The 13,153-nt window shown below is 50.0% G+C and overlaps 1 protein-coding gene across 1 annotated transcript in view; it reads right to left on the bottom strand.

Annotated features, from left to right (window-relative positions):
- Positions 1-13,153, bottom strand: part of SPOCK1 (SPARC (osteonectin), cwcv and kazal like domains proteoglycan 1) — a 177,293-nt gene that overhangs the window by 132,627 nt on the left and 31,513 nt on the right. Inside the window, exon 3 of the mRNA XM_036281827.1 lies at positions 1,498-1,624. Coding sequence (XP_036137720.1) covers positions 1,498-1,624 — 127 coding nt within the window. The remainder of the gene's footprint in view (positions 1-1,497; positions 1,625-13,153) is intronic.

The raw sequence follows: 13,153 nt of genomic DNA, 5'->3' as shown, positions 1-13,153 counted from the left end.
TGAAAGAACAAAGGCACTAATCCAGCAGGACTGATGCAACTGAGGGCATAAGCAGATCACACAGGTCTGGGGACAAGTAGACGTCCCTTCACTGGCTACCTGTTTTGTTAAATATACTCCCTGTGGTTAGAAAGTGTGGAAATCCGAGAGGAGACACTCCACACTCAGGGAATAGAACGACATGACCTGTGCGCCCGGAACCAGTAGGACAACAGGCCGAGCCGCGAAGTGACGCGGCGACGGCAGTGGGAACATGCCTCTGGGGGCGGCAGGCGGGGGGCGCCCCAGGGTCCGGGTGGGGATGGGATCACAGAGAGCAGGAGAGGTCAGCTGTGAGCGTGGTGGCCTGGGACAGAAGGGGATCCAGCAGAATGTCCCGAGTCCCTGAGCCCGAGAACCACATGGCTGTGTGGCCACAAGTGACCAGGGATCTGTCTCCAATAGCAACTCTCTTTAGCCCTAGACTCCATTCTGCAAGGGGACCTTACACAGGACAGCAGGGGGAGGGATTAGAGGGATAAGTCTGGGACTGGAGGAGATGGGAGGGTCAGAGCCCCACTCCCGAACCCCCACCCTTTCTTACAGAACCCCGAGACAGCATGCCAACTGCTTCCTGCCTGGCACAGTGCCAGGCCCTGAGGGGTGCTGGTTTGTATTTTTTGGACACAAGAACGAGTAAGCAAACTCCTGCTCATTCTGTGGTTTTTCCTTAATTCATCGTCCCAGTGAGAGACCCATTCTCACACACACATTTGACAAGCTTATCCCAAGGAGTTTGAAGTTCTGAGAACAAATTATTGCCTCCTCCTCCTTTCTCCAGCCTGACTCCTGCCTCCCCGCCCATAAAGCCTCCTGCTAGAGCCCAAATGAAATGCCCCTCGTCGGTGAAACGTCCTCATTCTCCCAACCAGAATAAATAGACCCACTTGATCCCCAGTCCCCTTCCTATGAAACCGTTTTCTTTTCAGAGGTTTGAGTGCAAATGACCTGTCACCGAGCTTGCCCTCCCCATTAGACTGTAAGCCCAGTGCCCTGAGAAAGGACCGCTGAGCCCGGAGCCCTGGGCCTGGTGCAGGGCTGCTTGTGTCTAGATGTGCGAAGATGCAGCTGAACGTGCACTGATGTCACACCCCTTCATCACCGTGCGTCGCTTGGGCAGCGTCCAGGGCCTCCCTCCCGGCTTTGTCCCCATCAGCCGAGCTGCACGACTTGTACCTTTGGGACAGCTTCCTATCCCACCTTCTCCAGGAAGCACCCCCAGATTAACTTCAGGATCACACCCCTTCTCCCTTTAGGCCTTGACCCCGCCAGGATACAGGAGGTAACATTTCTGTCTCACTTGTCCCTTTGGCCAGAAAGTCTGCTCACGTGGCCACTTCTCAAGAACAAGGCCCATCACGTGGAGAGTCACACAATTGTGCCCGTTTGGGCACTGAGACTTTCAGAACCCACAGACATGCAGTATTTTTTATGACAAATCAGACAAAGGTGACTGACCTTGGAGGTATAGGTGTGGCCATCGGAGCCGCAGACCATGGCTGACTGTGCCACGGGGCAGGGCCTGCACTTGACTGGGTTCAGAGGTCCAGCCCAGTGTTTGTGGGCCACGTTTCCCTTCTTTTGCCTGAGGATGAAAAGAGGAGGTAAGTTAACAAAAGCTCCCATCCCCATGGGTCTCTTGTCCAGGAACCTGGCTAAAGGCCAAGGAAATGAAAGGGCTGGTCGAACCAGCACTCCCACTTGTTCCAGCTCACTGGTAGGGGACAGGAGACCTTGTCCCAGAAGCATAGGTTCACCCCACCAGATGGACCGGGGAAGCAACACGGCCATTAAAAAGGGTGTAAAACATCACTTACTGATATGAAAAGGCATTCACCATACATCGGAAAGAACAGAAAGGCTTTGCCCCCGTCCGCTCACCCAGCCCCCAGGACAGGGTGCAGCATAGCAACGTGCCCAGAAGCGGCACCCAGAGCTCCTCCAGGGCTGACCAGCAGCCTTGGAGGGAGATGACACACCGATGCCTCAGTGAACCTCTCGGTAGGAATGCATCTCCAAACACCAGTGACTTCATCACAGCTGCGGAAATCATGGAGCAGTTTCACTCCAGCTTCCAATGTGCCATTTGATAGAGGCTGAAATAACCAGATTCTATTTCTTCCGCCAGCGCCAGTTCCCCCATCCTCACCTTTGTCAAAGTGATAAAGGGTGCGATGAGGATGGGGTCTGTCCCTGGGAGGAACCCCATCGCTACCACAGACCACTGAAGAAAGGCTGCAGGTACTGCCGCCCTTTCTCTCTTCATTAAAGCTGCTCTCCCAGAAAACCACTGGGAGTAACTCTCATGGCCGTGGGGACAAGTGTCTATGGACTGCTCATCGGTCAGACGATGACTGTGCCCTGGAAGTGTTTCGCACTGAAGTCCTGTGTGTTTGTGAGCGCTTGGGCTCTGGAGTCAGAACACGCAAGTTCAATCTCAGCTCTGCTGGTGTGATCTAGGCAGGATTGTTAACCCTGTGAACCCAGTTTCCTCATCTGTAAAATGGGGCAACAGAACATACTTCAAGAGGATGGTTGAGGATTAAATGAACTGAGGTGTGTAAAGTACTAAGTATAATGCCTGGAGAACAAGAAACCCAAAATGGTAGCCATTGCTATAATTATTATGTGCCTGAACAAATGGGGGTACAGAGGATGAAATTAACACTGTCATAGAAATGAGGCTTAATTCTAAGGCCCTGGGTTTGGAATGGCATTTAACTCTCCTGAAGAACTCATGGGGCCGCAGGAAGGACATCTTTTCCACTCGGTATTGACTGAATATTCAACTCCTCAGGAATTAGGGTTCGGTGTCTGGGTAAGCTACCCTTTTCCAAATGAAGAACAGTGACTGAGGAGGAGCCCACGCCAACATGGTTCTTACCCTACCTCAAACCCACCCTAGTGATGGGGGTGGGCAGTAAGAGGAGGAAGGTGTTAGCGGAACTGCCTCTGAACTGGACGTCCAAACAGATGACCATATACCCACACCACAGTCCTTGGGACCACTGTGGATGCCAGGCTGGGTGGGCCACAGAGCTGAGCCTGTCTGACCAATGAACTGGCGAAGAAAGTCCTACGAGGGCCCCTGCCATCACCTAGTCCACCTTGCTCCTTTCTCCAAGGGGGGAGGAGCCCTCCCAGTGGCCAGGACTGTGATGACAGTCACACAACGTCCGAGTGTCCCGGGACAAATCTCTCTTCTTAGCTCATCTCAGTCCCACCCAGGCACCAGCTTGAATGTTCGTTGGAGTCGTGCTTGTACTGGGCACCCTCTCTGCAGTGCCTCTTGCTTCCACAGCAGCTACCCGCCCGGTCCTCGCCTCTCTGCCTGAAATAAATGCACCTGTTCTTCGCATTTCTAAACCACATGGATATGAGGTTTCCTATTATCCTTTGCCAACCACAATTCCGACTTTCAAGGTTTGCTCTGGACTCCTGAAAAAGGGCGGTGGGTGATGGGACTCCATGCAGCACACACAAAGGCTGTCAGCTCAGGGTTAATCTTAGAGTACATGATTCCCTCAACAGAACACCACACATGTGTCATCATTCACACAGCAGACTGTCTGACACAGATGATGAATGAGCAAATACAGGCAGAAGTTCTGGCATCTGCAGCCCTCCCCTGGGTCAGTCCCTAGCTGCTGTCCATGGCTGGAGCAATTCTTGTTATGAGTTCCCAGGAAGGGGCCCTATGTCCAAAGAGTGGGCAGTTTTGCGGGAGCAGACATAACCATGTGCCATGTTAGCCCTGATGAAAGAAGCCCGAAGGAGCTTGGCCGAAGGCAGAGGAGGGAGAAGTGAACAATGAGCCAACAGCTTGGAGGAAAAGATGAAACCAGCTATTAATCACCAGTTAATGACAGGTCAGCCCTGTCTCTGGACCCGGACTTCACCATTACGTTTACTAAGGGGAGGCAGAGAGGTGAAGCTGGCCAGCACCTGCTGGTGGGCCTGGTGCATTGTGGATACTCAATATATTCTTGTTGGGTGAGTGGGTGGGGCCCTGAGTGCTGACCCTGTGTGGTTACTCAGCAGTTAATCACCAAATCACAGCCTGCCAGGACCAGAAAATACCTTAAAACTAATCCAGCGTAACAACTGTATTTCATAAATAAGGAGGCAGAGACACAGCTGGGGGATTGACTTGCCCAGTGTCACACAGAAACATGGCAAAGTTACTTCCTAGATATTTATCAGATTGAAGTAATCCTGAAAATGACTGCTCCTTCCGGACTTTATTTTCTAAGATTTTTTAAATTGATTTTAGAGAGAGAGGAAGAAAGGGGGTAAGGAGAAGGGTGGGGAAGGAGGGGGAAGAGAGAGACATCAATGTGAGAGCAAAACATCGATTAGCTGCCTCCTGCACAATCCCCACCAGGGATCAAGCCTGCTATCCTGGTAGGTGCCCTGACCAGAATTGAACAGGCAATCTTTGGGTGCACAGGATGTTGCCCAAACAACTGAGTCCCATGGGCCAGGGTCCTCTGGGACTATTTTCATTCCCCATCAGTACTTTCATTAGCAGGGCTCCGTTTTATAAACCAAGCCGCTCTGGGACACTGTCCCGGCTCCACCGCAGCAGAGCAGCAAGCTCCCATACCCAGCGCCAAGTGGCCGTGGATTATGCCCACGTTTGACCCTTCCTAGGATGCCCTGAGGACTGAAGTACAAAGGCCATGCCATCCTGAATTTGCCCAATTTTAATAAAACAAGCAACCTGTTGTCTCAGGACCAACCCAGGTGTTCTTTCCTTACTAGAACCCTAGTAGAGGTGGCAACCAAACCTGTGGTCTCTGTCCAGAGGCCAGGTTCTGTAAAGCTATGTGCAAGTACACGTGAGCCCAGGGAGAGTATAACTTCCCTGGTTATTATGTGTATATTCCAATCTCCACAATTCAGTGCAAACCGTAAAAAATAACCAACCCAGTTGAGGCAAGGGACTCCGCTTTCTGACTCTAAGATATTTCACTTGAGTCAATGAAGAGTGAAATCCGATAAAGGTACTTTGATGGGATTGCTAGTCCCAATGTCACAGACATTCATCAATGGAGGTGACACAAGCAATTTAGTCTGGTGGGCAGGTTCCGCTGTCCTTTCCATTGGCATGAAGCTCTAAGTCCACCCGTCTGGCTGGTGCTGGGTGCAGTCATACCTCCCACCCTACGGAGAGCGCTGCATGAAAACCCCAGCTTACAAGTACCCGAAAATAGAGAGAAGACAATCAGCAGATCACTGGCATTTCTTACTCTCTTTGGATCAGCTGCTTATTCTCAATCTTTTTTTTAAGTGTACCAAAATAACCAACATTTACAGTTTTGAAGCAGAGTGATGATTCTTAAGTACAAATCTGATGATGTGACTTCCACACTCAAAACCTCCATTTTCTCCCCACCTCCTAGGGCACAGTCTAAACTCCTAATTGTGGTGTTGAACTGACTGAGCTTATCTTCATAGGGTCACCGTCTACTCTGCCTTCTTCTCCAACACACAAACACATGTACACTCATGCACAGACTCCCACACACCCCCCACATACCCATGCACAAACCCATGCCCATACCCCTGCACACACACCATGCACAGCCCATCACACACACCCACACCCAAACACATACACATACCCATGCATGCACACCCACACATGCACACCCATTCATGCACACACACATGCACATACGTGCACACCCATGCATGCACACACACCTATTCACGAGCACATTCACACCCACGCACGCCAAGCATACACCCAAGCAGACACACCCGTACACACATATGCACACTGACCACCACAATCACATACTTTTGTTCCAGACACCTTTGCTATTTCCCAGAGCCCACCAACGATCATTGTGCCTCTCTATGCATCATGTGGGTTTTTCCTCTATCTGACATATTTTCATTCCTACCCGTATCTCTCCCCTCTATCCTCCACATCTCTCTGTCTCATGAGTCTTTATTCAAGGCCTAGCTCAACCCTCCTTCCCTAGGAGTTTCCCGGACCCCCTCCACAGGCAGCCAAGCTGCACTCCCGTAACCACCATGCCCTCTGACTGCATCTGGTCAGGCTCCCTGACTAGTCTCCAAGCAACTTGATTCAACGTGACCCAACAGTAAAAGGTTATTGTTATTCCAGTAGGACATGGGGCACACCCAGCCTCAAAGCCTTAGAGCCCATCTCGGACACTTTTGTTTCCTATCCTCACCACTGCCCTCCATGACTCCGTCCTGCTGATTCTATCCCCAGCCAGCCATAGCAGCCACTTACATGTCTCTTACATGGCCATGCAAATGCATGTCTATGTAACTCTACAAATGCCTCCTATGCATAGCAAATGCCTGTCCCTCATTCGAGCTTCAAATCAACCGCCTTCCACGAGTCTCTTCTGACCCCATGAGCCCTACCACCAGCAGAGGTAACCCTGGCATTATCTGTTCAACCGCACACCTCATTCAGAACAGCTGTCACATTCACCACAGCACAAAGCAGCTCTTTTCATGTCTCTCTCCCTCAGTATACCGTGCGCGTCTCAAGGGGATCAACTAGGTCTTGATCACTTTTGTGCTCCTGATACTTGGAAACAAGGTTGACCCTCGTGACTATGGGTTTGCTCGGTGAAATAAGTCCAAATTAATTCATTCCTTTCATTTCTGGAAAGCATTGGCACTGGCTGGAAGGCAAGAATAGCATATTGTTCTAAGTAAAAACAATTCAACAGGCCATTGTTTCCAGAAATCCTAATTCAGACTTAAAATAACAACCACCATTAGTGAAAGTTTTAAAGACCACCGAGACGTGGATGGGCCCCTGCGCATCTGAGGGCTGGGGCCCGCTCCAGAAGCCGGGCCGGCGCCAAAGGGGGAGGTTCCAAGCTGTGAGCACATACTAATGTTTTGGATTCGAGAATGAGAAATCTGAATTCCCAGGAAGTCCAAAGAATTACTGAAATAAGGTTTTCTGTCTTCTTTGCAATATTTTGTTTTTTATAACAAATATTACGATTTTTAGTATTTATAAAGAAATATACCTAGAGTGAAGAGTCAAACCCTGGAAATGGTCAGCAAACATTACCGGGTAGTGCTCCAATAATGTGACGTGGATTTTCCAGCGAGTTAACAGCAGCGCACAGAATCACGTGTTGATAATGCCAATTTCAAGACTTCCTTTGTTCTAACACTGTTCTCCAGTACACTACCACACACAGGATTCCTATAAAGTATACTATGCAAATCAATGCATTACCATTCATTTTATTTACACGAGCGACTTGCCACTGGCAGCGGACTGGACCACTCACACTCTAACAAGATGGCGGCAGCCACAAGCAAGACGGACATGACCATGACTGCTCTTCCCAGTGTTCCTGTCCTAGTTCCTGGACTCATCGGCACTGACCTTCAAGTCCACACATCGGTGCTTCCGCTCTTGCTTTCCACGGGTCCCTGCCACGTCTCACCCAGAGGTCCCTACCCTCACCAACCAAGGCAAGCCCATAGCCTACCTCTTCCCATCAAGAGAGTCTTTGATGACATCAGCTGTGAGCCAGTAGTTCACTTGGCCATGGGCACAGTAGGGCTACAGGCAGGGCCCACAGCAAACGGTGGCAGGACAGAGATGTCAGACTCATGTTTCAGTGATGAATACACATGCAGGTGTACATGTCCTAACCTCAGTCCCACAGGATGAAATCTGACAATCTGCGCCAACAATATTTGAACGATGTGGTGGGGCTGGGGCTGCGGAGAGTATGTATAGTAGTATTGTTGACGTTTCCTCTTCATTTACCGAAGCAGGGCCTTTCATTTCATTCAATGCATTGTGCATTCTGAAGGCTCCTCTGCACATGGACAGCTGCTGAGTAAGGGATGGCCGATAAAGAGCAGCAGCAGCAACACTCCAGTTGTTCGTGTGACAACCACCTCCCGTCCGAGTGCCCTGAACACAGCTCCCTGGCTCCTCAAACACAATGCTAGTACCATCCCATTTACAGGGAACCAGGGCTTCCGTAACCGGCCCAGGCCCTGATGTGCTCCCCTCAGATCTCTGAGACCCACCTTTCCGCTCAGAGGCGGGGAGAACCCCCAGAATTCTTTCCTGCGGGCAGCCAGCACTCTCCGTCTTTTATTATCCTGTTAGTATCAAGCTGTCCATTCAAAAATGAGATTGAACGTGTCTGCAAAATCAGAAGTAATTGCTCTAAAACAAGGATGAAAAGTACTTAGTTGATATGGTGGCTCTTTTGAACCAGAGGAAAAATAATGAATGTAATTGACATGAAAAACATGTTAACCATTGGAATAGTAAAATGATGCTATAATTCCTCTGTTGTTAGGGTTATTTGAGTCATTATACTAAGTCATAAAATTACACAGGAAGAGCACAATGGCCTTTGTCATGTACATAAACTACTTTGATGAGAGAGGCAGACTCCCCCGCGACTCGACTCATCTCCATCCTGGCGTCTATAGGCTCCTGACCCTCCTTCCTTTTCCAGATGAAGGCCCCAGACATATGAAGAACCGTGCCACTGGAGAAAGAGCAATCATTCTCCATGTGGCCCCTACGAGTCGTCCGGGTGCCCTGGGCACTTGCTGGCACAAGACAGGCTGTCTGGAGAAGCTCGGAACTTCTAAGGATAAATATGTAATCATGATAGTAGCAGCTAAACTTTTCAGGAGGTCTTAGCTATTCTGCTGATACTACTACCCTTACCACCTAGAGAAAAGCTCTCTAACTCATCCTCAAAGGTGTCAGTGAAGACAAGGGGTCAGATCAATCAATTGGAACTATTTTGAAGATCTGTTTAAGCAAAGCTATCAAAACAGAAGGTATAAATAGTCCAAATGTGGTTAGGGTTCTAGAGCTAACCTTCTCTTTTCCAACAAACACTGAAGTACCTATTCTGTGCCAGAAAGTGGGCAAAAAACTCAGAGAGTACTAGTAGCACTGTATTAAATGTACTTGCTGTAACATACATGATATGTAACAATTATTCCTAAGCATACTGATCACATTACTCTGAGTGAGCAGCTGTTTCATTCAGGGTAGATGTTACCAAAGCTGTTTTTATTCTTATTTACATCTTGAGACAGCAGGGACCCTCAGACAGCCCACTTACCCAAGGAAATCCCTGCATGACAAGGGCACTGCTGTTGATTTAGGACCCCTGAGCCGCTCTGCGTGGGGGGAAGAATGCCCGAAGAATCTGTGTGGCTCGTGGGCAGAAGACAAGAAGGTGAACTTGCCAGACCACAAACCCAGCTCTCTGGTGTCACACACTTTTCTGAACATTACTTGAATCCAGGTTTTCTTATACTTAAAATGAAATATATATGTTCAGGGATCTAATCAAACCTACTTCTAGCCTAAACTCACAATGCCCTCCATGTTCCCAAACCAGACCATGAGGATTAACAGGCTGATGTGATTATGTAAATTCCGATAACTGGTTGGAGACTGAGTTGGCAGTCACCTCCCATGAAGACAGTGGCAGATCAGGCCAAGGGCACCATGGGGCTTTCAGAGTTCGGCTGGTGGAATAAGCACGGCCACCAGGGCCTTCATGCAAAAACAGTCTGTGCATGCGAACACGAACACACACACACACACACACACACACACACACACACACACACACAACTAGAATTCTGCTTTGTTAAGGAAAAGTGCCAAGCCGGCAGTGTAATAACTATTAGAAAAATGCAACTGAACAGCTGAGCTTTCTTTATTCCCTCAGGATGGTGGACAGCAGTGTCTTCCTCAAAGGGGCCAGGAAAGGCAGCTACTATCACTCACTCACCTTCGGCACCCCCTTTGGTTTCTTGTTTCATCTTTCTTTGCTTTCTGGCTCAAAAAAGAAAAGTCCCTTTGCAGCCCTGAGACCTTAGAATAAATCTTTAGCAATGGACATGTTAATTGAAAGAAGAAAAAAAAAAAGCAAATGATAATCAAGCAAGCCCAAGACCAGGAATGTCATCTGGCCTCCCTTCCTGAGCATTCAAAATCCTGCCTCTTCACAAGGGGGCCCAGAAGACTGAGGGTCTTGCTGACATAACTAACTGTACAAGCTCAGGTGTGCACAGGGGTGAGGGCTAGCACAGGCCTTTCTATCAGGGGCTCTGATGCTCTAATCTTGGAAAACATGTGCTTGCATTCCAGGGTGTCAATTAATTATTATGGGATGTGTACATGAGAGAAGAATACCCACATCTGTTTTCTAGCAAGCACCCACTCTGGGAGGGCTGCGCACATCCACTTTAGGGAGAACATGAGAGCAACATGAAGCAGAAGTATGCAGATGGCATCAAGGACAAAGCTGTTTTCAAGACAGACCCAGGACAGGCAGAAAGCCGAGAGACATGGCATTCAAGGAGATCAGCCAAAACCAACATCCACAAACTGCCAACACTGGGCCATTCAGCAAAAGCAATGCAGTAGGCAGGTACAGCCACAACAGCATCACACCTCTTCCCCTGCTCCAGAGCTCTCTTCACACTCAGTGCTGGAGAAGAGAAGCTCCCGCTCGCCTTGGCTGGTGGGGAATTTTCTGGACAAGGCCAAGAACTAAGGCTAATTCCACTGCCCTGTGTTTTCTCCAACACTGATCTTCTCGAGCCAGCATCTTCCCACCCTTTCCCAAGGGCCAACTCCAACGCCATGTGTCTCAGGCACAGACAAGATGATCATGTTGCACAGGGAGCAGTAAAACAGCACCTCCCAGTGCTTTTCCAGGGCAGGACCTGGGCCAGTGTGTAGTCACTACCCACAGGAAACCTCGTGACTCATACAAGGATGAGCGCTCACACAGGGCTGCCTGAGCACAAGCCTGGGTGCCGGTCTGCAGAAGGCACACTGTGACTGGTGCTGGCATTCTTCTGTGGGTGGATATGGAGGAGGGAGTTTCCATTTCTGCAGTAGTGTGATCAAGTGCACTGAACATCCTGGTATGTTAAGTCTTTCCGTACATCTGTATTCACTCCCATGAGACAGATTCTCCAAATGGAGCCCAGCGGAAATGTTGTACCAAGTCGTCCTCCATCAACAGCACCCTGCAGGGAGTACTGCTCCATCTCCCAAACCTCCGCGCTACAGATGTCCACCAGGTATTGCTCTGAGAGCTGCTTGGAAGCAGTGTCTGGATACACTGCTGAAGGTCCACAAGTGATCAACAGAGCGGTTGGGAGTAACAGACCACACAACAGAAGGTAAACATGAAAAGGCACACGGAGAAACTGCTCACACTGGAGAGCAGGTAGGTCAGCAGGAAATCAAACATCCCCCAGCACGTTCTCATCACTTTGCAGGCTTACTGAGGGCTAACACATGGGGGACAGCTGCTGTGAGCCCAAGCCCCTCCAAGGGGGTGGGCAGCTCATCCCCGAGCCCCTCTGCACTGGGGTTCTCCCGAGGACAGAGAAGATGGGCCCATAAGAAGGCTGCCTGCTGCCTTCCCGAACTTCCTCCTGGCTGAGCGGTCCTGTTCTGGACCACAGGCAGTCCTGTTATGTCTTATTTTGAAGGGCAGGAAGGGCCAGTCCCATGGGCCAGGGAGCAGCGGAGTCAGACCTCAGAGAGAAGGCTCTGGAGGCCACCAGCTCCCAGGATGAAGCGGGAAGGTGGGTTTAGGCAGGCTCACGGGCACTTTGGGGAGCAGTCTGTGTCCCTTTCCTTTCTCCTTCCTGAAGGCAGTCTCGAAGGCCAGTCTGTAGCATTCTGAACAACACAGACCTCAGCTCTGAGAGTTCCAGGGGGTCAGTGAAATAGATGACAACTGGTGGCCCCAGACAGCTGACCTCTAGATGTGTCCAGTCACAGCACAGAGAGAGGACGGGCAAAGAGACAAAGCCCCAGGTCGGGCAGCATCTGGAGTATGCTGCTTTCATCTGAAAACAGGGCCACTCTCACACCAGACTGCCAAGGTACCTCCACTTTCCCCGTGAGGGTTCCCAGGCGCTTTTGGAGAGTTTTCTGGGTGTCCAGAAACATGGTAGGTTCTATGCAAACAACAAAGGGAAACGGGACACACCGCAGCCCTCACACCAACAACCTGACCCTTCCTCGGAGCACTGCTGGGACTCAGCTGACCCATCGGAGCTCCTAATCCACATCACCAGGCTGGCCCTGCATCTCCAGCTCCATTCTTGACTCAACTGATGCATTCATCCCCTAGCACGTTGTGAAGTCCTCCAGTGTGCCAAGACCCACGCTTACACTCCAGAGGGCATCTGGGCGCTACAAGGAAGTGGATAAGCAGAACGGGGGAGTCTGTATTTTGCCGGTAAAGAACTTCCTAATCATGATAACTGGTGCCACCCAGAACACAGGAAACAGCAGGGCCTTTGCAAATGTGAGCCCATGCAGAACTGCCCCCCCCCCCCAACTAACTGTTCCTTGGGAACTAGAGGCTCAGATGGGAGGCTAACTTTAAAAGCACCCACTATGTGCCAGCACTATGCTTACCGCTTTCCTTATCACAATGTGGTTTTTAAATTCATCATTTGATAAGAAAATAGAGATTTGGTGCAGGAAAGTATCTCGGGCAGAGTGGCTCTCACACAAAGATGGGCTTCGGGGCAGCCTAGCTCTGGTACCCCACCCCTGCCCCATACCGCTGTGAGGACTGAGCAAGTCACAATGTGTCTGAGCCAGCGTCCTCACAGGCTCTCAAACCACCACGACAGCTGGTAATACCACCAGTTAATGCTCCCCTTCTCTGCCTCCCTGCCATGCCCTGACCCCAATTGTAGCTGGAAATGGTTGCTCTCTTCTTGGAACTTTATTTCATGGGATTTTAAATTTTTTTAGCTTAGAGTACATATATGTGTGTCCCTAATCTCTTGTATTAGGCTGTAAGCGTCAATGAGATCTTCATATAAGCACATGTAACACACAGGTGCACATGCACACATGCACACACATGCACACACAGCCCTCCAGCTTCTCTCACAATTTGGAGTAAGGATCAATTATTCAAGAAAATTCCGTCCATCCTAAGCTACATGATTCTGTCTCTCTCCCACTTAAAGCCACACAAGATGCCCCTTCGTGACTGGCTGAGAGCAAACCTGTCCCATGGCCTCGCGGCCCTGCAGGATCTGGCCCTGCCTCGCT

The sequence above is a fragment of the Molossus molossus genome, unplaced genomic scaffold (genome assembly GCF_014108415.1).
Source record: "Molossus molossus isolate mMolMol1 unplaced genomic scaffold, mMolMol1.p scaffold_m16_p_4, whole genome shotgun sequence".
Taxonomy (NCBI): Eukaryota; Metazoa; Chordata; class Mammalia; order Chiroptera; family Molossidae; genus Molossus; species Molossus molossus.
This window is presented reverse-complemented; position numbering and strand designations above follow the sequence as displayed.